Below are 24,046 nucleotides of genomic sequence, written 5' to 3'. Positions count from 1 at the left end.
AGAAATATTGGTTTAAATATTAAAGGATTAAGAATGTGCTTTTGACAGGGTAAAAAACAGTGTCAAATTCTTATTTGTCTTGACACACTAGAATCTCATAGTAATTTTGGCTTCATACTAACTTCCTGAAGGAAGAATTTTCCATATTTGGCATAGTAAATTTAAAAATAAACCTGTTCAGGCTTGATCCACTAAAGCATTGTTCAAGAGGTTAACTTTGAAATATGTACATCATTTTGCTATAGTTGGAAGTTTTTTCAAACATGTAAGTACATCACACCACGAACAGGGTTTCAGATATATACCTATAAGTCATATTTTTTAGATTTATTGACTATTACAAAATGTTTTATTTGGGGTAGTCTCATTTTTTGTGTTTATCTGTTTTATTATCACTTTGGTAACATTTTTTACTAGCCAGAAGAAGAAGTAATACTTAGGATCTAGAATCCTTACCATCATTCTTAAATACTGACAAAACATTTTCGTGTGACCTATAAAAACTAAATTGTTTCTTCAAGATTTGCTTAGAACGCCTCTAGAAAATAAGTGAATGTGGGTAATGAGTGCATGCACAAAATCCACTTTATGACATAGTAACAGCTAATATACACAAGGCACTAATATGTACCAAGATTTTTTATGGTTCTTAACTCTTACAATAACGTTATGTAATAAATGCTAACTCTAATTCTACAATAAGTAAACAGAGATAAAGAGAGGTTCAATGACCTTCTCAAAGTCACATAGCTAGTGACCAGCAAAACTAAGATTTGAACCCAGGAGTCTTGAAACCTTCCACTCTCTTTTTATTATCCTACATTAATGTAAAAATGTTATTATACCATGTGACTTTCTTCAATAGATCAATAATTCAAATACCATTATTACTTTCAACATTAAGGCAGCAAATCAAATTAAGCTAGTGTCAGTATAGTTTAATATAAACATCATTTCTCTGGACCTATATCATAGATAAATTATTTAAAATAAAGGAAAGGATTGCAGAGATGGTGCATTGTCATGGCACTCTTTTTTTATTTCTTAAGTTTTTATTATAAAACTGATGTACATAGAGGTTACAGTTATGGCACTCTTAAACTATACAATTAAGGAAACTGAGGTCCACTCAAGTTCTTGGATTGGCCCAAAGAACAGGTTTGTGTCATCATAGAATAAACATGTTTCAGGAGAATTAAAGTGGAAAACGCTGCATCTTTGGAAAGAATACATATTGAAAAACATCACATGTATTTTACTTTGTTTTACCACATAGTATTTATCTGCATCTACAGAATATATCAGTAATATTAGATGCTATAAAATGAGAGAACTCTATCATAGCACTATCCAGTCTCAGCAAACATGATCACAATTTCAAATCTGCAATTAGATTTTGTTTCAAAATTTCACCTAAAAACAAGGATGGTATTAATTTGACACTATCTTCTTACTTCATTTGGTGTTAGATTCTTAGGTTAACCTGGGCATTGTATATAAAGCAGGTACAAACTTAAAAGTCAATGCTTCATGAGTTGTTCACATGGGGAGGAAAAGGAAAGGGGGAGGGGGAGGGGGGAATGAGGGAGGAGGTAACAAACAATAAAAGAAATGTATCCTAGGCCTGGGAATATGGCCTAGTGGCAAGAGTGCTTGCCTTGTATACATGAAGCCCTAGGTTCGATTCCTCAGCACCACATATATAGAAAATGGCCAGAAGTGGCACTGTGGCTCAAGTGGCAGAGTGCTAGCCTTGAGCAAAGAGAAGCCAGGGACAGTGCTCAGGCCCTGAGTTCAAGGCCCAGGACTGGAAAAACAAACAAACAAAAAGAAATGTATCCAATGCCTAACGTATGAAACTGTAACCTCTCTGTACATCAGTTTGATAATAAAAAATTTTTTAAAAGTCAAGGCTTCAAATTACCCAGTGTCATCATTAAGGGAAAATAAAAACGTTTTACTAACCTCCTTACACCAGACCTAGTCAAAATCTTCCAGTGACTCTCAGGTCTAGCTGTATAATTAGTCAAAGATCTGCCTTTACAATACCATGTGTAGGACTTAGAAATTCTGGAAATATGAGTGCCAGGATTTTGTTATGCCCTTAAACTTCCTGGACTTCATAAAGAAAATAGTCTGCATAAGTTATACTCATATGTACTGCAATGCGATAAAAGAAATCTTAAGTGAGACTGCTTAAGAATTGAAAAAAAACAACACTTTTGAGTCAACAAAAATTCTCGTTTTTTTTGTTTTGTTTTTGTTTTTGGCCAGTCCTGGGGCTTGGACTCAGGGCCTGAGCACTGTCCCTGGCTTCTTTTTGCTCAAGGCTAGCACTCTGCCACTTGAGCCACAGCGCCACTTCTGGCCATTTTCTGTATATGTGGTGCTGGGGAATCGAACCCAGGGCCTCATGTATATGAGGCAGGCACTCTTGCCACTAGGCCATATCCCCAGTCCCCAAATTTCTTGTTTTAACGCAATCAGCTAATCATTTTTTTTCCGCAATATGCTTGCAGACACCCCTTACTTCGCTTCCTTCAGACTATCCTTAATTGACACTCACACTCAATTATCCAACAGCCTGTTTCTTTCCTATGCTGGAAGTCTTCAATGGTGTCTGGCTGCTGAGACAGATGAAGGAAAACAAGTATGTAATAGTGTCATGCCATAGCTAATATGATTTTAAATTGCACCAGTACTACAGAGAAGTAAATATTTTATGATGGTATTTCTTTTTTCTTAACCTTCACATTTAACAGAAAATTTTACAGAACATTTTTAAACCAATCAAATATTTATTATACCACAATTTCCATGATGTAGCAGGACTGAAGATATATAGATTTGAAAGCATATACATCTATTTCTAATAGAAGCATTTCATTCATTTCAAGAATTTTTTTTCATATTTGATGCAAAAAAGGAATACCAGAAAGAATACTACAGAAGCAAGGTGTTACACACACAAAATCTTTAAAACAATAGAAGTTTCATGTTATTATTATTTATTTCTACCTTTCTCTTTCTCCTGTAAGGGAGAAAGGACTAGAATCAACAGAGATTGGAAAGGGTTATGGGAGAAGGGGAGGGAAGGGGTAGACTCACAGGTACAAAATTAAAGTTAAGATGAAAGAATAAATTCTCATAAGTGACAATAGTCAACAATAGTTTTTTTTGTATATTTCAAAATAGCTACAGGACAGGATTTTGAATTTTCTTACCAAAAAGAAATGATGAATGTTTGATGTGATAGATATACTAATTACCCTGATTTGAATTTGAAATAGTATATGAATGTATTAGAAGAGCACAAAATGCCCTATAAATGCATCAATAGTGATGGATCAATACTTTTTGAAAAAAATTCAATTGTAAATAATTTTAAAGAGCTAAAATACCTGAAAATATGTACTTTTCTAAACAGTTATGGTGATCTACATTCTTTTAGACTTAGTTTTAGTATTTTTGTAACTTGAAACTGTGTGGTCTCAGTGAGGCCGTTCTCTGTGACAGGATGAGAAACCTACGCCCTCACTGTTCTTAAGCCTTTCCCTATGCAAGTTTTCCTTCCTATACCTTCACACCCTCTGCATTTCAGCTGATTTCTCTTCTCAGGATCCTTCCTCACCAATATTCTCTTGGCGGTCAGTAAACACAGAGCTGGTAGAAAGAGACCTTTCTCTTCCAGTGTTCTTCTGGCTCCAGAAATGTAGCCCAGAGCTCACATCAATCAGACAAGCTGCTCACATCATACCATCCACAGGTAATTAGTAACCAAGAATGACCCTGTGATCTCTTTTGCTACAGGTGTTTTTTAATCCTGAGATTAATAACAGCGTGGTCCTTCTTCAAACCTACTCTAATTCCCTGTCTCTTAATTCTGTCTATATATTTCACCCTTAAATACTACTGGAACTTCTTGCTGGGGATAGAAGTGTTTTCTAAAGCTCTGAGTGCTCTCCTTGGAGAAAAAAAAAGTGTGATTGAAAAGACATTTTTTTAAAAGTAATTATTTCTTGAGTTACCTCATTTGCTAACAGAATATTTTCACCTCAAAACATTTACAGGTTTTTATAAGAACATAGATGATAGATAGATAGATAGATATCCCATACTCACAAATGCACATATACACATTCACACACAAACATACATTACCTACCAGAAGAAATTACTTGGGCATTTTGAAATAATAGATCCAAGTATACCTGGATGGATCAATACAGCAACCATAAATAGAATAAATAATATTACATAATATACACATATGTATAAAAACTAGACAGTTTTCTTTGATGGCATTTTCAAGAGTATTAGGAAACATTGTGTATTTTATTACAGCCTTCTGGAATTCCTTTTTATATGAATATTCTACTCAGGATGAACTAAAATTCTTAGAGCCATGCAACTCATGCATTTGTGGGAAGATACTGCAGCACTGCTAAATTCCTGAGGTAGAGAAATCAGTATAAATACAAGTCAATCCATATGGTTTACAACATCCCAAAGCAATATTGTTCACAGCCATTATTGGAAGACTAAACACATTTTCCACTTGTCACCTCCTCTTACAAGTTATGAACAAAGATTCAAAGTGATGATTAAGTGATACAGAAAATTATAGGTTGGGGTTGCATTTGAGAGCAGCTGGAAAACATCAAAGCTTTTAAACACCCATCCAACCTAGTGGGGGAGTTTTAGGTATTCACTCTCTTTACACTGATGAAGACATAGGTTGCTGACAAGGTGTAACACAAGTACACTCCTTTGACAACTTTTAAATTTTTATTGTTTTTCCTTGAAACAATCCAGTGTACAGATATATTATCAAAATATCATAAGCATTTATATATGTAATTGAATTTAACCTAACTCTTCTTTTGGCATTGTCTCCTGACATTTTCTTGTTAAACACAGAAAAATAAAGATGCTAGTAATCTCATGTACTACTAAAATAATATGATTTGGAATCATAACTGAAAATAATTTCAAATGAGTAATTTATTTTCCTGGACCTATATTAAATTTAAATTGACATGTTAGTCACCAAGGATGTTTACTCACCTTTGCCAGAAAATTAAATGGTTTCTTAATACCTACAGTTGGGCTGGCCCTTTCTATCTTTACTTTTGCTCATTAGGTTGTCCTACTCCTGCTAAAATCACAAAAATGTATCTGTAACTATTTTACCCATAGTGTATCCACAAGTGTGGTTCTTACCCCTAAATATAGTAAGATCCCATAGAATGCAAATCTCCAGAAAAAACATCGTCGAAGGGCGTTAATAAGTTTGGGATTTTTCTTTGAAGCCAATTCTCTATCCCATTCTCTGCAAAAGAAGAAAAACGTGGACCTGTGAGTTGCAGGTAGAAATATTTGAGTTGTCCTATTTTTCCCCCAACATGCTTGTTTCATACAAGCATTATACAAAGGGATTAACCCAAGTGATTACAGAAACAAAGCCTTTGGGGGACTCTATAAAAACAATTGCTTAACCAGATACTTGGTAAGACCTGAAACTCTACCATATATCACTCTGTAGGCCACATTGTGTATGTTGAAGAAAAGCGCCTGGCTTCTTAGGAATAATGGAAAGGGTGCACAAATAAAGTAAGGTAAATGGTTTTGCATTGCTTGCAGTTAGCATAAGGTGAAATAATGAACACATACATACAAAATACTTTGTTTCCTTTATCATTTAATTATTATCCATTTGGAACAATATTTAAATGCCATTTCAAAAACAAGTACAAATATCAGATGGACTTTCACATGATTTGACATGAGAAAAATCTATTAGGCTGTTTTTTTTTAAAGGCATGAAATAAAGATTATCAAATTTCATTTTCAACTGCTAGAATCATTCATTAGTAGAGTCTTTGACAAATGGCACATAATAAGATTGTATTTTTTGCAGTAAGGACAGGCATAGAAATAGAGAGACCCTGAAACTGGCTGAAATCTAATACTGTTTACTTTTAAATTCTAAAAGAACATCAGCTGACTATATTCAGTTAGTGCCACTACTCTTTAAGTAAGTCATTTTCCTTTTCAAAAGGGAATAAAATACCTGTAAATGTTATCCTCGTCTTAATTTTCAAATTATGCAGAGATGAAAACCTCAATAAACCACAAGTATGAAATACAGAATTCGAATAAAAGATTTGTATTTCATCAATTACTATTCCCATTACTATCAAGTTACCATAACTCCACATGGTTCTATGTCATTGTAACAGGAAGAGTGTTCAACTGAGATTGGAAGACAAGGTTGGCAGTCTTCAGGCATGGAGAAGGCTTTCTTTAAAGCTTGCCAAGAACAAACTATCTATAAAGCCTAGTCATCTTTATCTATCTATGTATCTATTTATAAATGTATAAGTATTCTTACTTTTTTATTTGTGTAGATGTTCTCATCCATAATACTGAATCAAAACATGGTAAGAAAATGGAGCTAAACATGGAGGAAGATCATCTGTTCTATTGAAGAAATGTGCCCAATGGGAAACCCAGGAAAGTGAGTGTACATAAATCAAAGAAATGGTTTCAGGGTGAAATTGTGTAGCAGCGAAGTAATGTAGAAGCTTTGTGACATTATATGTGATGAGAAGTCTCCAGTGACCCTTGTCAATGCACTTTTTTTTTCAATGTACTTTTAGCAACACCATAGCAGGAACCATATTCAAAGAGATGAAAATTCAGAGAACTGGTACAGGGAAAGACTAGGTGAGCAGAGACCAAGTTAAGAATTTTAGCTGATTATCACTGAAAAACATTAAGCTATATACAATGTTAGTTATATATTCTATAAATAAAAGTATGAATGTTTCTCTTGAACAAATAAACCATGTATATGGACATACCTTTCCAGCTTTTCAGACAGGTTGTCAGCAGAATCAGCAGAAGGGATCTGATATATGTCCGACAATTCTAGGCGCTGTCTATACCCTTTCTTCAAAATTGGGCTGGTCCAGCTAAAACAGAGAGAAAGAACAGATTTCAAAAGTCATATGATTTGGTCTCCCCCATGAACAAGTAATCTGATACCAATCACATCTTCTGTCGTGTAGAAAATATAGCATGCATGCATAAATATGAAGATTAAATTAGTCAATTCATAAAATGCCAGAATTCATTACAGGGATGCATCTATACAAAGCATCAACACCTCTGAACTAAAAAAGCTTGTCTTTTCGCTAAAGTAATCAAGAATCTGGTACAACCTGTCCTGAGAAACATATGCTAACTGCTAAACCAAAAACAGACATTTACTTAATAGTCTTCTATAGTTTTGATAGTATAGTACAGGGTACTCAATATTATGTGCTAAGGGAATTGACTCTAGGTAGAGGGTGGGCAATTTGTGTCAATTTATTGGTTTTATTATAATATCTGAAACATCCCTCATGGTAACGATCATAACTTTTTGATCTGCCCTCTGTTCATTGTTCCACAATTTGTCCTCTCAGCATCTAATCAATAACAATATTAATGGAAATTAATGAACCTGGCATGGGAAATAATTAATCAGGGTACCATGGCATTTTCGAATACTTTCGATTATAGTGTTTCTAACAATCATAGTAAAGAAGAATAATCTTCATATAGACAAGAAAATCCAAAAAGGAAGAGGAAAGAGAAATATGAGACAAATCACACACACATACACACACACACACACACACACACACACACACACACACAACTTTCTAGAAAAACTCTTTTCAGGTGAAATTCCATGTATTCATTGTAGAAAGGAAGACCTTGGAAAAGATTGTAAAGCCCATGCATTCTCCTTCAGCATCTTTATTTATTTGCCCCAGAGAACTCTAAAGTTTAGTGTCATTAAAACTACTTGGGTAATGTATCAAAATGCATGGTAAATCACTAAAATCTAACTTCTGGGAGAAAAGATAAACTCAGAATGGGGAAAAAATATTCAAGCAAAACCATTCCAAATAAGAAGAGAAAATGCTATATGCCAAATGTTAAGTATTTTGACATTGTTCTGGGGCAAAGTTTTGAAGATACCTTCATACCTGCTCTAATCCCTCCCACTTAGGATCCAGGTACTTCTTTAGATTTCCTTGATCTTTTAGTTTTTCAGAGGGCCAAGATCTATGTTCCTGATATTTGTATAATTTGTCTCTCATTAAGATTCAACTGACTCAGGGCCAATCTCTAAGGTGCAATAACTTCATCAATCATTTCTTGATGCAGCCTTAATGAGTGGCTATGTCTTAATATATCACTTTTTTCCATTAAATTGCAAATATGCATTTAACAAGAGCCTTCTTTAATAAAGAATGATAAATAAGTTTAGTCTTCATTGCCCAGTTTGACTCATTGGTCATTTTTCCTAGAGAAACAATAATGAACATTGATGAGGGCTGTCCTAATGCAGGAGAAAAAGAAGCGCCATAATCATGAGTGTATGCAGTGAGTACCCATTAGAGAGGGGCATACCCAGGAAGTGTTCACTGCTCCAATATCCCCCATAGTGGAAGAGAAAGTTGAAAAATATAGGTAGCAGGCTGAGAAATATCTGAGACATATGAGTAATTTGCTTCTTGAGACCAAAAGAAAAAAGGCAAGGCAAAAGTTTACTACCAACAGAATTGTCTGTTCCTTCCAAGAGCTTTCATAATCATGAGCATGTTGTGATTTTAATCTGAAAATCTTTTTAAATAGAACAAAATGGGATCATTATCCTGTTCTAATGATATGGTATTCAAGGATGCTTCACTTGTCTGAATCACTAAATGACAAAGGTTTTTTGCACAGTCTTCTGAGCTCATTCTTTCCCTTTCCACGTTTAGCTTTTCCTACTTAAGAAAATTAAGCTTAGTGGGTTGTGATAGATACATAGCTGAGATTGTTACCAAGAAAAAAAATGAGCTTAGGAGTGGCTCCATCATAAAGTAAAGTAAGTGTGCAGGTGCAGATTTCAAATGTACAAGATACAGAAGGGCCAGGACAAAGCTTGGAGGGCAAGGAGGCCAAAAAAAAGGAGGGACGGAGGGAAGGAGGGAGGGAGGGAAAGAAGGAAGGAAGAAGGAAGGGAGGGAGGGAGGGAGGGAGGGAAAGAAGAGAAGAGAAGAGAAGAGAAGAGAAGAGAAGAGAAGAGAAGAGAAGAGAAGAGAAGAGAAGAGAAGAGAAGAGAAGAGAAGAGAAGAGAAGAGAAGAGAAGTACAGAGAAACAATCCCACCAGAATAAAAGGAGTTTTGAGCCAGTCCATAGCTCCCTGATTGTGGGAAGGAAATTGAAGACTGTACCACAGCATTAAACAGAGGATTCTGCCAATGGAGTGCCTACTCTACATGCACAAAAAGTTCATGGAATTCACTAGCTTTAATCCTAGAAAAGGATTTGTAAGTCCATGACCACTCCACTACTGGAGAAGAAAGGCTTTCTCTAGCTCCCCTTATCTCAGATTATTACTTCTTAAGAGAGTGCCCATTAGAGACTATGTTACTTTTGATAGGTGGGGATAAGGAGAGATCACACCTCATTGATTTACAGGACATTTTGCCATATACTTTGGGCATAAGTCAATAAAAAGAAATGATTGAGAACAGGGACTTACTTCTGACAGGGCTCCCTCTATAGGAAGCTACACTGTCAGTTTTGATGTCAATGGCAGCTGGCACTGGATGCCATTAAAGGCAGCTGAAACATTAAAGACAGGTGCTCCAGACACCTGGTAATAACAAAGCCTTAGGAACCCCTGCCAAGGCACATAGCAGAGATGCTATTATAGGCAGCTGAGACTCTGAAGGCATGGGTGTGGTAATTGCGCTTCCACTCTCTCTGATCAGGAGAAAAATCTCACACCCTGAGGCTAGAGCACCCAGATACTCTTGAGTCTGAAGTTTAAGTACTCACTGTCAGGGAACTACCAAGCGGCTCCATGTGCTGCCTGCCGTGGGACAGAATCCCCAGTTCTTAACCTAAGTCACAGTTTCTATAGACTCCTGAACACCACAAATACATAGATACATTATATATAGTACTATGTTACATATGTATATGTATTATATATACATGTGTATGTATATATATGTAATACATATAATGGACACACATATTTTGCTTTATTGCTATTTTGATTGGGTTGCTTTGACCTTTTAGTCGCTTAACTGTATGAGTTATTTTTTCCTGTATGTCTGATATATGCCGATTACTCTTTAGTTTTACATTTTAATATATGTCATTTACTCCCACCCATCTACTTTTTAGTTCTGCTTCCTCCTCTCTTCTGTTTCTCTATAGTCGTCACATCAGAAAGATCCTATCTGCTTTTCAGTACACAATTTCAAACCATCTTTCCCTTTCTATAACCTTTCTCCCTATATAACTTCTTTCTACCTAGAAGTAGAACTGTTCTCTTGCTCGTATTTTTTCTCTTCCCCTATAGCTTATCCTTCCTTATCCTTATCCTTATCTTAGTCTTAACCTTAGCTTAGCTTATCCTTAGCTTAGTCTTATGTAGTAGATTGCCTGAATATAATTTATTTAGGGCTTTCTGTTTCCTGTTAGTTGCTTTAATTTTTTTTTAATTTTTGTTGTTGTGTTATTGTTGTTGTGGGGGGGGGTTATGTGTGTGTGTGTGTGTGTGTGTGTGTGAATGTGTGTGTTTCTCTATTGTATTCTCTTCATTTTACTTCCCCTTCCATACCCAAACATAATGTCACCTGGATTTTTTTCTACCACTTCTCATTAGTCTTTTGTATTATTAATTCCTACTACTTCCTTCCCAATATGTTTCAATGCCTAGTATTATTTGTTAGTGTTACCCCACTATCTCCATCTTATTATGATTCTAGTTAACTAATATCTACATCTACTTAGTGTATGAAGATATATCTTTGCTTCAATATTCATCTAAAGGTATTGGAACAACTGTCATGATTATTCATTAGGGATTGCCACAAACACAATAGCAATAGCAATTATAGCTACCTTTCCTCCCTCTGAGTAGAATTCTGCATGTAGTATCTTAAATATTTAAATTGATTGACAATTGAACTACACTCCCCAATCTAATAACAGAAAAAAATACTACAGCACAGGTATTGCCCACTCTTAAGTAATCTGTAAGAAATTACCAACTAAAAGGACACAGGAGATTGAAATTTCCACAAAACCTAGTTGGAAAAACATGTCACAGAGGAAAAAAATCTGCACTAAACTCATAAATAAACAAGGCAACATGTCTCTCTCAAAATCTAACAATGCATAATAAAGTACTTAAGTCATTGTGAAGAAGAAAAATTTTAAAAGGGTTCAATAAAATACTGACAAGAATGATCAATGAAATTAAGATGGTGCATAAACAGCTGAGTGACTTCAAAGAACATGTAATTAAACAACTAGAGATCTTGAACAGATAAATGAAATAAAGAAGACAAGATAAATCTTGAAAAAAAAATGAAATTGACATCCTGGGAGTAATGATCTCAATAATACAAAAAAAAAAATTATATATATATATATATATATATATATATATATATATATATATATATATAAAACAACTGGGCTGGGGAATATGGTTTAGTGGTACAGTGCTTGCTTAGCATGCATGAAGCTCTGGGTTCGATTCCTCAGTACCACAAGCAGAAAAAGCCAGAATTGGTGCTGTGGCTCAAGTGGTCCATTGGTAGCCTTGAGGAAAAGAAGCTCAAGGACAGTGCCCAGGACCTGAGTTTAAGCCCCAGGACTGGCAAAAACAAAAACAAGCAAACAAAAAAAAAAACTAAGCTAAAATCTAGCTAATAACATAGAACAAGTTGAAAATAGGCTATTAGAGATTGAAGATGAAGTAGAAGGTCAAACAGTAAGAGACATGGAAAACACAGTACACTAAGAAAGCATGAATGAAATTTAACACTAATACTCTATGAAAGACCAAACATAAAAATCATGGGTATGGGGGAGGGGGGCTTAGCAGTAGAATGCTTGCCTAGCATGCATGAAGCCCTGGGTTCGGTTCCTTAGAACCACATAGACAGAAAAAGTCAGAAGTGGCCCTGTGGCTCAAGAGATAGAGTGCTAGCCTTGAGCAGAAAGAAGCCAGGGACATTGCCCTGAGTCCCAAGCCATAGGACTGGCAAAAAAAAAAAAAAAAAATCATGTGTATAGAAGAAGGGGAAGAGATACAAACTAAGAGCATTGAGAATCTATTCAATGCAATAGTAACAGAAAACTTCCTTAACTTCAGGAAACATAGGGTGCTTAAAGAATATAAATAGGTAATATCAGAAAAGAAACCCCTCTATTCACACTATAGTCTAGCCCTACATACACAGAATGAAAAAACACTATTGAAAGCTGCTAAGAAGAGACAAATTACATACAATTGTACACCTACTCGAATAACAGTAGAATTCTAAACACAAACTCTAAATGAGTGTAAAGATATACTTACGCTAAGTGAAAGAAGTCAGTCACAAAAGATGACATTGTTTTATTTATATGACATTTCCAGAGTGGATGAATTCATGGATACCCAGTTGCTTAGGAGCCAGGTGCAATGGTGCATGCCTACAATCTTAGCAACATGGAATGCTAAGATTGGGAAAAACACAGTTGGAGGCCAAGGCAAAAAGTTCACAAGACCTCACCTTAACAGAAAAGCAAGACCTTATTTGAAAAATAACAAATACAAAAAAGAAGGGGATGGTGACATAGCTCAAGTATCAGACATCCTGCTATGTAAGCACAAGATCCTGAGTTCCAAACACCTCAGTAGAGAACAACAACAAAAAGCTGCTAAAAACAAGAGGAAGAAGGAAGGACTTAGTGTGGGTATCACAAATGATTTCTAATAGATAAGCAATTGTTTTGAGGGATAACATTTTTGTTTCTTTTTCACTTTTCTTTTCTTCCTTTTTTATCACTGAGGAAGGAAACCGTGAACCTGTGTATATAATAAGCAAGCACTCTACCTCTTAAGCTGTACCCTTATTCCCTTTTCTTTTCTTTGCCTTATTTTTGAGAAGCCTCACCCTGTAACACAGTCTTGACTCCGTCTTGCTATGTAGCCAGGCCAGCCTCAAAGTCACAATTCTCCTGTCTCCATCTCCAGAAGAGCTGGTATTATAGCCACGTGCAACCACCCTCAGATTAAAATTTTCTAAAGTTTAGTGTGATGGTAGTTACCCAACTCTGAACTTGCTTACAAAAATCCTTGTACACTTTAAATAGATAAAATGTTTGATACATGGATTATCAAAATAAAGCTATAGTAAAAAAATAACTCATCAGGTGCCCACGTCTCCAGCCTATAATCCTAACTACTCAGGTGACTGAGGTTTGAGGACTGTAGTTTGAAGGCAGCCTGGGGCAGGAAAGTCCATGAGGCTTTTATTTCCAATTTTTACTTTATACCAAGAACCAGTGAAAAAAATCTCATTAGAGTGACTTTGACTAAACTCACAAAGTTTTAGGTGCCTGTAAGGCTATTACACAGCTCAGGGGGATATCTAGGGATTGGTGATATATAGAGTACATTGTGTACATTATTTGTTTCCTCCAGAAGCAAGGAATTTAACTTCTGCATCTAATAAGAATTTGTGGGGGTGAGGGGGTGGTGGTAATGATGTTAACATTGCAACGAAACTAAATCATATGTATTATTCAAAGATCACATTTTATTTACTCATGTTGCTTGCCTATAAGACCTAAGGAGGTAATAGCAATGAGATTAAAACAATAAGTGAATAAATTAAAGTCAACCATCTTCAATGGCAACAGAATAGACAGCATTATGACATGTATTCTGTGCTTATCTACTCTAGAAAAGTGGCCTTAACTTGCCTTTTCACTATTTGGGTTTGACTTTTCTTCTGTCTGGGCATGACGCCACTGACAAAAGCCACAAAACTGACTGTGGCTGGAACAACTGGCAAGAAACATGATTAACTGCTCTGTGAGAATGCTGCATCCTGTATGAGCTCACTTTCAGGAGCTCTTTACTAACTAAGAAAGACAAGTAATACCATTGCTCTCTAATTTCTGGTTTTTATTTCCATTGGCAGTAAGAAATATATTTGAAACCAAGAAAATAAGGAAGAAGGGAAATAGATTGGCCTTAAGATTTTATGGTGGAAATGCCACTGGGTTACTGGCAGGCAGTTTTCAAAGCTTACAGAGAGAAGCTTGTATGACTGTCAAAATGTTACCACCATTCCTGTTAGATAATCACATTCCAGCAGACATTGCAAGTATCCCCAGAAGAAGATGGGAGGAAAAGAGGAACACAATTCCATCTGTCTTCTACTTAAAGCAGGAACAAAATATACTTTGAATGGATGATAGGATATCTCCCAGGTGACATGTAGGTTTAATTTGTTATTATTTATTTGGTGTTTCCACAAATCCTTTATTGAGGCTCTTTGACCATCTAGAGTGTTCAGGCATTGTCACTAGGACGCAGAATAAAAACTTTACAATGAGTATATCCCTTTTTTGGCCCAAAATGCCCACATCCTTTCTTCAATGTGACTTTCACTCTGGAACTAATACAACATCTGGAATCAAAACTACTTGAAATCTTTCTGCTAAACTCTCTTCCAAAATGTAAGATGACACATCTCTTTCAGGGATAGATATCCTCTGAGCAGCTCCTGACAGTGGAGCCAGGTACTATTTGTCATGAACCACAACACATAAAATAAATGCTATGCTTTTTCATGATCCTCAGCACCCAAATAATTTAATGATTTCTTGCACGCATACTGAAGTACATCACTATTTATTAACTCTTTTCTAACACGTGATTGCCATTCAGTATCTCAAAGTAACACAAAACTATCTGCCATAATCCAGTTTTACAACTCATGGGGGGGAGGGAAGGAGGAAGACAAATGATGGAGGAGGTAACAAGTTTTGTAAGAAATGTACTCACTGCCTTACGTATGAAACTGTAAACCCTCTGTACATCACTTTGCCAATCAATCAATAAATAAATTTAAAATTTTTAAATAGAGTACAATTCAACTCGACATCATTTGTTGCTCTGTTCTTTATTTTCCCAAGCTGTCCTCAAACTCATGATCGCCAACTTCAACCACCTTACTGCTGGGATTATGGATGTAAACTACCCCATGCAGTCAAGGTGATGATTTTTAAAATTCTATCATGATAAAGATGGCTTCTTTGATTCTGTTTTAGAATCATTGGTTGGATGAATGATCAGTCAATACTGGAACTTTTCTAATTTTTCTTATGTTTCCCCTGTTTGTGCATGTTCCCAGGTTTTTGATGCCATTATACTACTACAACTTCTCAGAAGGATTCAAGGAGCATCATGACACTGGATTCAGATTTCTAAGTTGATTTTTTTACCATTAAATTCAATGTAGAATTCTGTTGTTAGTGGCATTTTAAACTTCTTTGAAACTTCCATTGTAACTACTTCAATCTTTTGAAAAAAATTGTCATAATTTCATATTAAGAGGGAAATTTAGAGTCTTCTTTATTTTTCTTTGAGGGGCAGAAGGCAAATGTAAACCCATGGTATAGCTCATAATGTAAGTTTTAGATTCTGTTCACAAGTTGAGGAGAAAAGATACTGCTTCTTTCATTATCTCAAAGCCTTGGTGTCATTGTAAGAGGCCCAACAAATAAAGCTCCCCAGAAATTCATGGAAGGAAAGTAGTAGTAGCCTCACATTCACCCCTCCCCTCCACTCTGAATTCCAGGACAAAAGCACGATACAGGCAAAGAATGAATTCAATAATTGGTTCAAGATTTACCATGGAACAAGACTCTACTTTGAGATCCTTTAAATCACTTTAATTAATGTTTATGTCTTTTAAGTATACATATATACACATTTATATGTAATGTACATTAATATTGGCAGGAAAAGATCCATACTACAAAAAAAAACCAAAAAATGCTGTTTTTCAAGAGCAAATTACAAAATAATAGATAATTAATTCATAAATTGCTCCTAATAAGCAATTTAGAGTTCATAATGTATTGAAAAAGTAATTTTAAAAGGCACAACTTATAACACAAATCATGATAGGTTAGTGAAAATCATTTTATAGGCATTTAGGAGTTGTTTCTTTTTAACTTCAAAATGTCATGATCTCTCGCTCCCATTACTGCTTTAGGAAAATGAACTTTAAAGGAAACACCAAGCCAGATTCTCTTCCTTTTGAACTCTACAGGAGCTCCCACTTGATGAAACCATTGATAATAAGGTGGCTCTTAATTTTTAAAAGGATTCTCCTATTGCCATCCCCAGGCATGGATTCTTTGGTTTAGCCAGGTCAGACTGAAGCAAAGTTAATAACTTTCTTGAAATATAACTGATTCCATATAAATTATGTATGGGCCTTTCTCCAGTCTGAGTTTCATTTCCTTCCTCCTGTGAAACATTCTAGCCTTTCTTTCCTTCAGCTGAGCCTCTTCCACAAACTATCTATTCACTTGCTTGCTAATATCATGTGTCCCTAAGCACACTAGGCTGTAATAACACAGAGAGATCATAAAGATTTCATTAACTGCTATATCCCTAGCACCTACCAGAGAACATTCTACCTGTCATTCAATTTTTTTAATTGTTGAACAAATGTTACCACATTCCATGTTGATAATCTAGTTCCCCTGTAAAAGTAACTTCTTAGATAAAACATATATCTTTTTCTATCCCCATTTTATTAATTGATGCTCTGAATAGGTTAGAAACTGAATAAATTAATGTGTTATTTGATTCCAATAAAACCATAGTCCACCATATATATATATATATATATATATATATATATATATATATATATATATATATGGTCCACAGCCTGTTCTTAAATATTGATAGCTATAGTGTTGAATTTCCTGTCCCTCTAAAACAGTGGTATCCTAACAATTGTTAATGTGAACTCATTTGGAGTTAAGATCTTTACAGAGACAATCAAGTTCAAATGAGTTTGTTACAAGGGATTGAATCATTGTGATGGTGGGCCTTATAAAAAGGGGTAATTGTGTCCTAAAAACACACAAGGAGAACACTGTGAAGATGAAGGAAGACATCAAGGTTGGTACCTCTGTAAGTACAAGAATGCTAAGGATGGCCTGCATACCAGCAGCAGTCAGGAGAAAAGGCATGGAACAGACTCTCACAACACTCAGAAGAAATTAAACCTGTTAACCTCAGACTTCCTACCTCCTAAACTAAAACAATACGTTTCTGTTGTCTTTCTGACTCCTAAACTAAAGCAATATGTTGCTGTTGTTTAAGCCACTCCATTAATGACATTTCATTACGGCAGTCTTGGCAAACACAGTTTTGGCGGTAAAGCCAGGGAAATTTCATGGTAAACCTTGCAAGTTTTGGACTTCCTTGCCTTCATAATCATGGGAGCCAAATTGCTTATAATAATCTACACATACACATAAACACACACACACAAACACACACACACACATTCAAATATTCCTAGTTCTGTTTCTCTGGAGAACACTAGTAGATACAGGGTAGGTACTCAAGAATGTTAGATATTATAAGGTTAGGCCATGCTATAATGGGAATAACTTATTATACCAATAAGAATACCTGAGTGTCAGAAAGATAAAATAGGTTGCCGAAGATCATATTGTTAATAAGTCACAAAGGGAAGGTTCAAGCCAAAGTACATGATTCCAAAGTACATGCTTTCTTCTTCTATATATTACTTTTTAAGAATTGACAGTGAGAGTAAGTATGAAACAAAATGTGCTACCATTTTCTAAGAGCCTAGATGGATAAAATTTGGGATCAAAGCAAAGTCAGAAACAACTAATAAAAGGGAAACATTACTTCAGTTGATTTGAAACAATAAGCCCTAACACCTTCCATTCCCCCAGAGTTACTTGAAAAAATTTCACTAAATTTCTATTTGAAATGTCAATGTTCAATATTCAATAGTCAATAGTGTATTACATTATTTTTAAGGAAAGAATTAAGAATCACATGTCCTAACATGTGTTCTATGCCAATTAGAGCCCTTGGAGTTATCCAGTCATTACCCTGGGCTGCCAGGCTAATTCCTTTAGTGTCAACTATGTAGGAAAACTTCCTCTGAAAGCTCTTTACACCTATTTAAACCTATCATCATCTTCCCTTGTTATCTCTGCATTGCATTATTGAGCCACTCTCAATAGCCCATTATATCTCCAGCACACCTGCTCACACAGGTCTAATCACAGCCTAACGGACTGCTATACAAGATCTAGGAAATTATAGATAGCAAAACATAGATGATATTATCATCATTTTATAATAGTTTGTTATGCTTACACTCTCAAAGGTGATAGTGTTTGTGAGACTCACCATCAATTTAACATTCACTTTTTGAAACATATATATATTGCATATTGTTTTTAAAATAAGAATACTATATATTTATTTACACTATCACATCAAATGCTTCTTTGGTAACATAATTAAGGTTTCAGTCTAAGCCTTTCTTTTTTTTAATTTTTATTGTCAAACTGATGTACAGAGAGGTTACAGTTTCATATGTTAGGCATTGGATACATTTCTTGTACTGTTTGTTAGTCTAAGCCTTTCTTATCAAAAATATTCTAAATCCCTCATAGCATTTCATGTCTAAGAATAAGGTTACAATGACAAGCAGAACTCATACCAACTTTTACTTGTAGGACAAGAAGTATAATTTCCCGGCACAGGAAAGTGCTGAGCTTGGAAAACTTATACTGTAATTACACTGCCTGATTTGCCAGACAAACTTCAAATTATATATTACCTGTATCTTTCAAAACCAGATCACAGAATGATCTTTCTCAAGAAATATAAAGCAATAAGCTAAAGTTAAGAAAAGTCAGTCTTGTAGGGTGCAACCAATGAAAAATAATTCAATTAACATGACAGGAATATATGCTTTCTGTTTTCCTAAATTTTCACAAATATCACAATTTATTCAAAGAGCTTTTTAAAAATCAATTATAAAAGTCAACTCCATTTCAGACATATCATATGAAAATCATAGACATGCATAATCAAGAAAATAGTGCATAAATGTTATATAATCATTTTAACATACACTTGGGTAGAAGCTAACTATATCTTTGCATTTATAAAGGAATATTGTCTTTTATTGTCACCTATGTTTGCATTTACTTCAGTTCCATGAAAGATTTAACTTGAAAACTTGGAGTCACTATTTCTTTAAGTATTTGTGCTTGCACACAGAATATGGTACAATGCAGAAAATAAACATATTTTTAAAAACAATGCATCAGGAATACCAAAATCCAGAGACACAGGATAAAAAGACAAACGACTACAAAAGCAATACGCAAAACTGTTTGGTGTAAACCAACTGAACAACTCATGGGGGAGAGGGAAGGGGGAGGGAGGAGGGGGGAATGAGGGAGGATGTAACAAACAGTACAAGAAATGTATCCAATGCCTAATGTATGAAACTGTAACCTCTGTGTACATCACTTTGACAATAAAAAATTAAAAAAAACTTGGAGTCACTGATAAAAGTATCTATCACTTCTTAAAGCAACAAAAATATCACTAGAAAAATTCAATACACACACACACACACACACACGAAGAGTCAAATACCAAATTGAAGAACCTTTTACCAGCTGGCTCTGCCCCTTCCTCTGCTTTGAGATATAAAATGAGAAATAAATATAAAAACAGATGAAGTGAATAATAAACAATGGTAAAATCTGTCTTTTGTTCTAACATCTGTAGCTTTCAGATGTTTTACTAATGATCAAAGAAATATATAGAGTCTTTAAACACATTGATCACTGAGAATCTCTTGCTTCTCCTATTTCTTTTCTTTTTTCTTCTTTTCTTTTCTTTTCTTTTTTGCCAGTCCCGAGGCTTGGGACTCAGGGCCAGAGCACTGTCCTGTCCTTGGCTTCCTTTTGCTCAAGTCTAGCACTGTACCTCTTGAGCCACAGCACCACTTCTAGCTTTGTTTTTTTCTTTTCATGTGGTGCTGAGGAATCCCAAGGCGTCATGCAGGCTAGGCAAGCACTCTACTGCAAAACATATTCCCAGCCCATATTTCTCTTTTTTTTAAGTGCGAGAATGAAATTTTCTGGAAGCTTTTGTGAACCAACCCAATCCTAGGCCTCCTGAATATGAAACACAGTAAGTTGAGGTCTGCTACAAAAATGTCCCAAGACTCTTTGAATCATCTGCAATAAAAATTTTGCTTAGTCTAGGCTTTTAATTAGGGTCCATAAATGATCAGTATTAGAACTGGTTGATGTGGAGGGTAGTGTCATTATTAAAGGCACTAATTCCTGGACCCCACTTTGGACATGCTTAGTTGAAGTCCCTGGAATTGAAATACAGACCAACCAAAATTGAAAAATGCTAGATGGATTTTTTAAACCCATTTACTTAAGATGTTCATGACCTCATGGTTCTTAGATTTAGTATACTAAATGAACTACCTGAAATATTTCAAAACCCAAAACAGATTGTGGCAGTTGTTCACTTTCAGAGATTCTGAATTAGTACATATCAAGTGACACTTAAGAATCTACATATTTATTATAAATATGTGCCATGCTATATAGGTGTAAGACGTATAGAAACTACATTGATAGTTGATATGTTTTAGAGTACATGACTTAATAGACCATAATTTGAGATAAATTGCTCAAAAGTTATAGAAATCACTCTTAATTATCACATAGGAACTCCCAATACAAAAACCCTACATAATTAACCCAAGCACTTCATTATCCTGTTTCAAGTTAGGTTCCTCTTTCAGCAAAATAACTAAATGCTAAGCAAATTTTCATCAACAACAGATTTTGTTGGGAAATTGTTTTTAACAAACAACTTACATGTCTACCAGCCTAGAATCTAACTTCACGGCTTTTTTAAGAAATTTCTTTCCGTATCTTAAGATTTCAAACATTGTATTCCTGGTAAGTATTAAAGGTTTAATATTAATGCTAAATAAATGCATATACTCAAGTACTTAAGAATAAATTAATCACTGAAACCACATTTGTATTTAAAATTTTTTTATTTTCACTTTAGTTCCTATTTAAGCTATCTTTCTGGCTAATAAAATTTTATTGAATAAAGGTTAGCTTGGCTATCATTAGGATTGATACCTTTGATCTTTAATTTTGACAATTTTATAAACTTAATCTAGTGACTAAAATTTTGGAAGTCATTGAAGTTACATATTTCATACACCCAAATAAATTATTTCTTACTACATTACTGATGTTGGTTGAGGCTGCATCCATAATCTAATCATTTATGTAGTACATACTTGTTTTGTGGAGTTTTGTAAAGTGCATATAAATATAAATATTACATTGACATCTAGGAATAGCAGACAGTAATTATAAAGTATCAGGTGAAAAGGATAGAAAATAAATAAATGTGGTTTTCAGATGTTGAATTCATCTCTGACTTGAAAGGTGCCAGTTTCTTTGGTAGAATTTGAAAAACTGCAACAGTCTCTGAACTGGTCATGTCACAGCCTTGCTTACAGTCTGTGGCCGTTCACTTGGAGAAATATAAGGCTCAAACAAACCTTACCAAGCCCCTTATGATCTGGCCTTTACTAGGATTTCCAAACATATCACTCAAAAATTTCACATATTTCTAGGAAGAATGCATAGAAAGTCCCTCTCTGAATCCTTAGAAAGCACCTTGTTATTCTTCTTCCCATTGCCACACACAATCAGTTGGTTTTCTATTTATAATTTTTTTTTCTGAATTCATCCCTACTTTCTTTGCTTGGGTAACTCTTACTAAAAGCTTCCTTTAAGTGTAAATGCAAACTAGCCATAAGGATTGGATGTCCCTCTGTGGGTTACAAGAAGCCCCTGAGATCCTAGGTTTCAGAAAATTTATTCCATGAAGGCAGCAACAATTTCTTTCCTGCCTACCTATACTTCCTTATTGTCTTGCGTGAAATACAATGGTGGTAAATAAATGAATGAGAACATCTTCCAAACTGCTGAGAATCTTGATCTACAACAGATACACTGCTTTGGCTCCACTCCTTCAGGCAGTTACCAGTCTGGATGAGAGCATCATTTCAAAGTTTATACTAGTAAGTATCCTAAATACTTCATCAACACCTCCAAGTCATCTCCTAACCCTATGAGCCAAGAATTAGTAAGTAGGCTATGCTGCTAAGGTACAGACTTGAAGATCACAGAGAAAATTGGATGGAGTAATTCTCTGCCCTTTTTGCTTCCTTTGAGCCCTTTTAAAATCAAAATGATGCCACCATTTCAGGACTGCTGTATGCTATCATCTAACAACACACGCAGGTCTCCAGTGTTGATTTTATTCGACCATTCTATCTAAGAGTTTTGGTATGGTCTGAATGCTATACTAAGACCCTTACAATTTAGAGCAGTCAATAATGTCACAAGATTGGAAGACATTAGTGGACCTGTACACGGAATAGCAAACTTGACAAGCCTTAAAATTAGATACAACTGTTCAAATCACATCTTCCAGGGCTTTGTCAGCTTGTTATTCTCTACATCAAGCAGTGATCTAGCAGTAACTTGAATTTTTAGAGGTCTTTTGCTTCAAAGAAGCCTACACTATTTGCTAAAAAAAAAAAAAAGCTTTACACTCAAGCCACACTGTGATGCTAATTTCATATTGAAACAAATATTTGAATACACATGGAATGAAAGCATCCTCCAAACTACTGAGGATCCTGACCTATGAAGGGAGTATTGCTCTGATTCAGTTCCTTGGGGAGAATTCACTGACTATATCAGAGTACAGTTTACGGGGCTATGAAAACTAACAATCCTAAAGACTACAGAAACCTTGGCAATGTTCACTGAACATACAACTCTAAAGAATATACCTTCATTCATAGGTACTGAAGGAAAGGAACTGAAATAGTAATGTTGTGCTCTGACATAATGTGCTTGACATATTTATAAAGTAATCAACCTGTCAATTTCCCCAAACAACCACACTTGTATCATAGTCTGTTTCCCCTTCTTGACCTCATTGCCTTACGGGAATTGTGATCCATGGAAATGCCCTGTACAAGATGCGTCAGGAATCAGAGGATCACAATGGCCAAAATTGCTACTGAGTCAGAGGTGTTTTTAAAGTTTTGACAAACAACATATAACTGCATGCTAAGTGGTCAACACCCTTCCCTGATGGTTTGGCAATCCTATACTTATCTTATAGGGCTATCACACTGAAATTACAGGTTCTTGTGAAAGGACACTAACAATAATAATATTTTATGATAGTGTTCATTCAAGGATCTGTTAAATAAGTTCCAACATTTATGTATGGAATATTATGACACTAAAGCCTATTTCCTATATAAAGCCTATATAAAATGTAAACAAAAAATCTGGAAAGCCATGATTTTCCTTGTACATCAATAGGCACAATGGGATATTTTATTGCCACAACAAACATAATATATTAATGAAACAGTTAAGAAAAATAGATTCCACTGCTCTCTTTTTGCAAGAAAACAACTATTAAAAGCTCACTGTTTGCTAAGTGTTGTACATATATAAGAATATGTATTGGAATTCACTTCAAAACCAAAAGAAGTAAACCAATTTTCAAATCAACCCAAATTCATTTCAAAACTGGCAATCAATGAAAGCAAACTTCATGATATGTATGAACTACAACTACAATTCTATGCATACAACATGCAACTACAATTCTAATCATATCATACAGAAAAGTGCTTTTAGAGCTCACAGTTAAGCCAGCCAAAACTTACACAAAAATAACACCTATCACAACTTGAAAAGTCTGAACCGTATAACAACAAAACTAGTAACAAAACATAATCAACCAAAGGAAAATAAATATTTTCCAGCACTGGAATAAAGAGCTGAAACTTGTGTGGCAGTGTTGGGCAACACTATTGATGACAACAGGGTTCCTGTGGCAGAGATAACCTCCTCTAGTTCCTACAAGAGACAAAACTGAGTATGGAAACTCTAGCTACTGAATGCCATTTGCTTATGGACCAGTAAATGAGCACATCGTATTCAGGCACCCTGGGTAAT

The 24,046-nt window shown here is 35.0% G+C and overlaps 1 protein-coding gene across 1 annotated transcript in view; it reads right to left on the bottom strand.

Moving 5' to 3' along the window:
• Positions 1–24,046, bottom strand: part of Cftr (CF transmembrane conductance regulator) — a 145,613-nt gene that overhangs the window by 108,963 nt on the left and 12,604 nt on the right. Inside the window, exons 2-3 of the mRNA XM_048337623.1 lie at positions 6,867–6,977; positions 5,224–5,332 (exon numbers count right to left, since the gene is read on the bottom strand). Of these exons, the coding sequence (XP_048193580.1) occupies positions 5,224–5,332; positions 6,867–6,977 (220 nt within the window). The remainder of the gene's footprint in view (positions 1–5,223; positions 5,333–6,866; positions 6,978–24,046) is intronic.

Source organism: Perognathus longimembris, chromosome 2 (genome assembly GCF_023159225.1).
Source record: "Perognathus longimembris pacificus isolate PPM17 chromosome 2, ASM2315922v1, whole genome shotgun sequence".
Classification (NCBI taxonomy): domain Eukaryota; kingdom Metazoa; phylum Chordata; class Mammalia; order Rodentia; family Heteromyidae; genus Perognathus; species Perognathus longimembris.
This window is presented reverse-complemented; position numbering and strand designations above follow the sequence as displayed.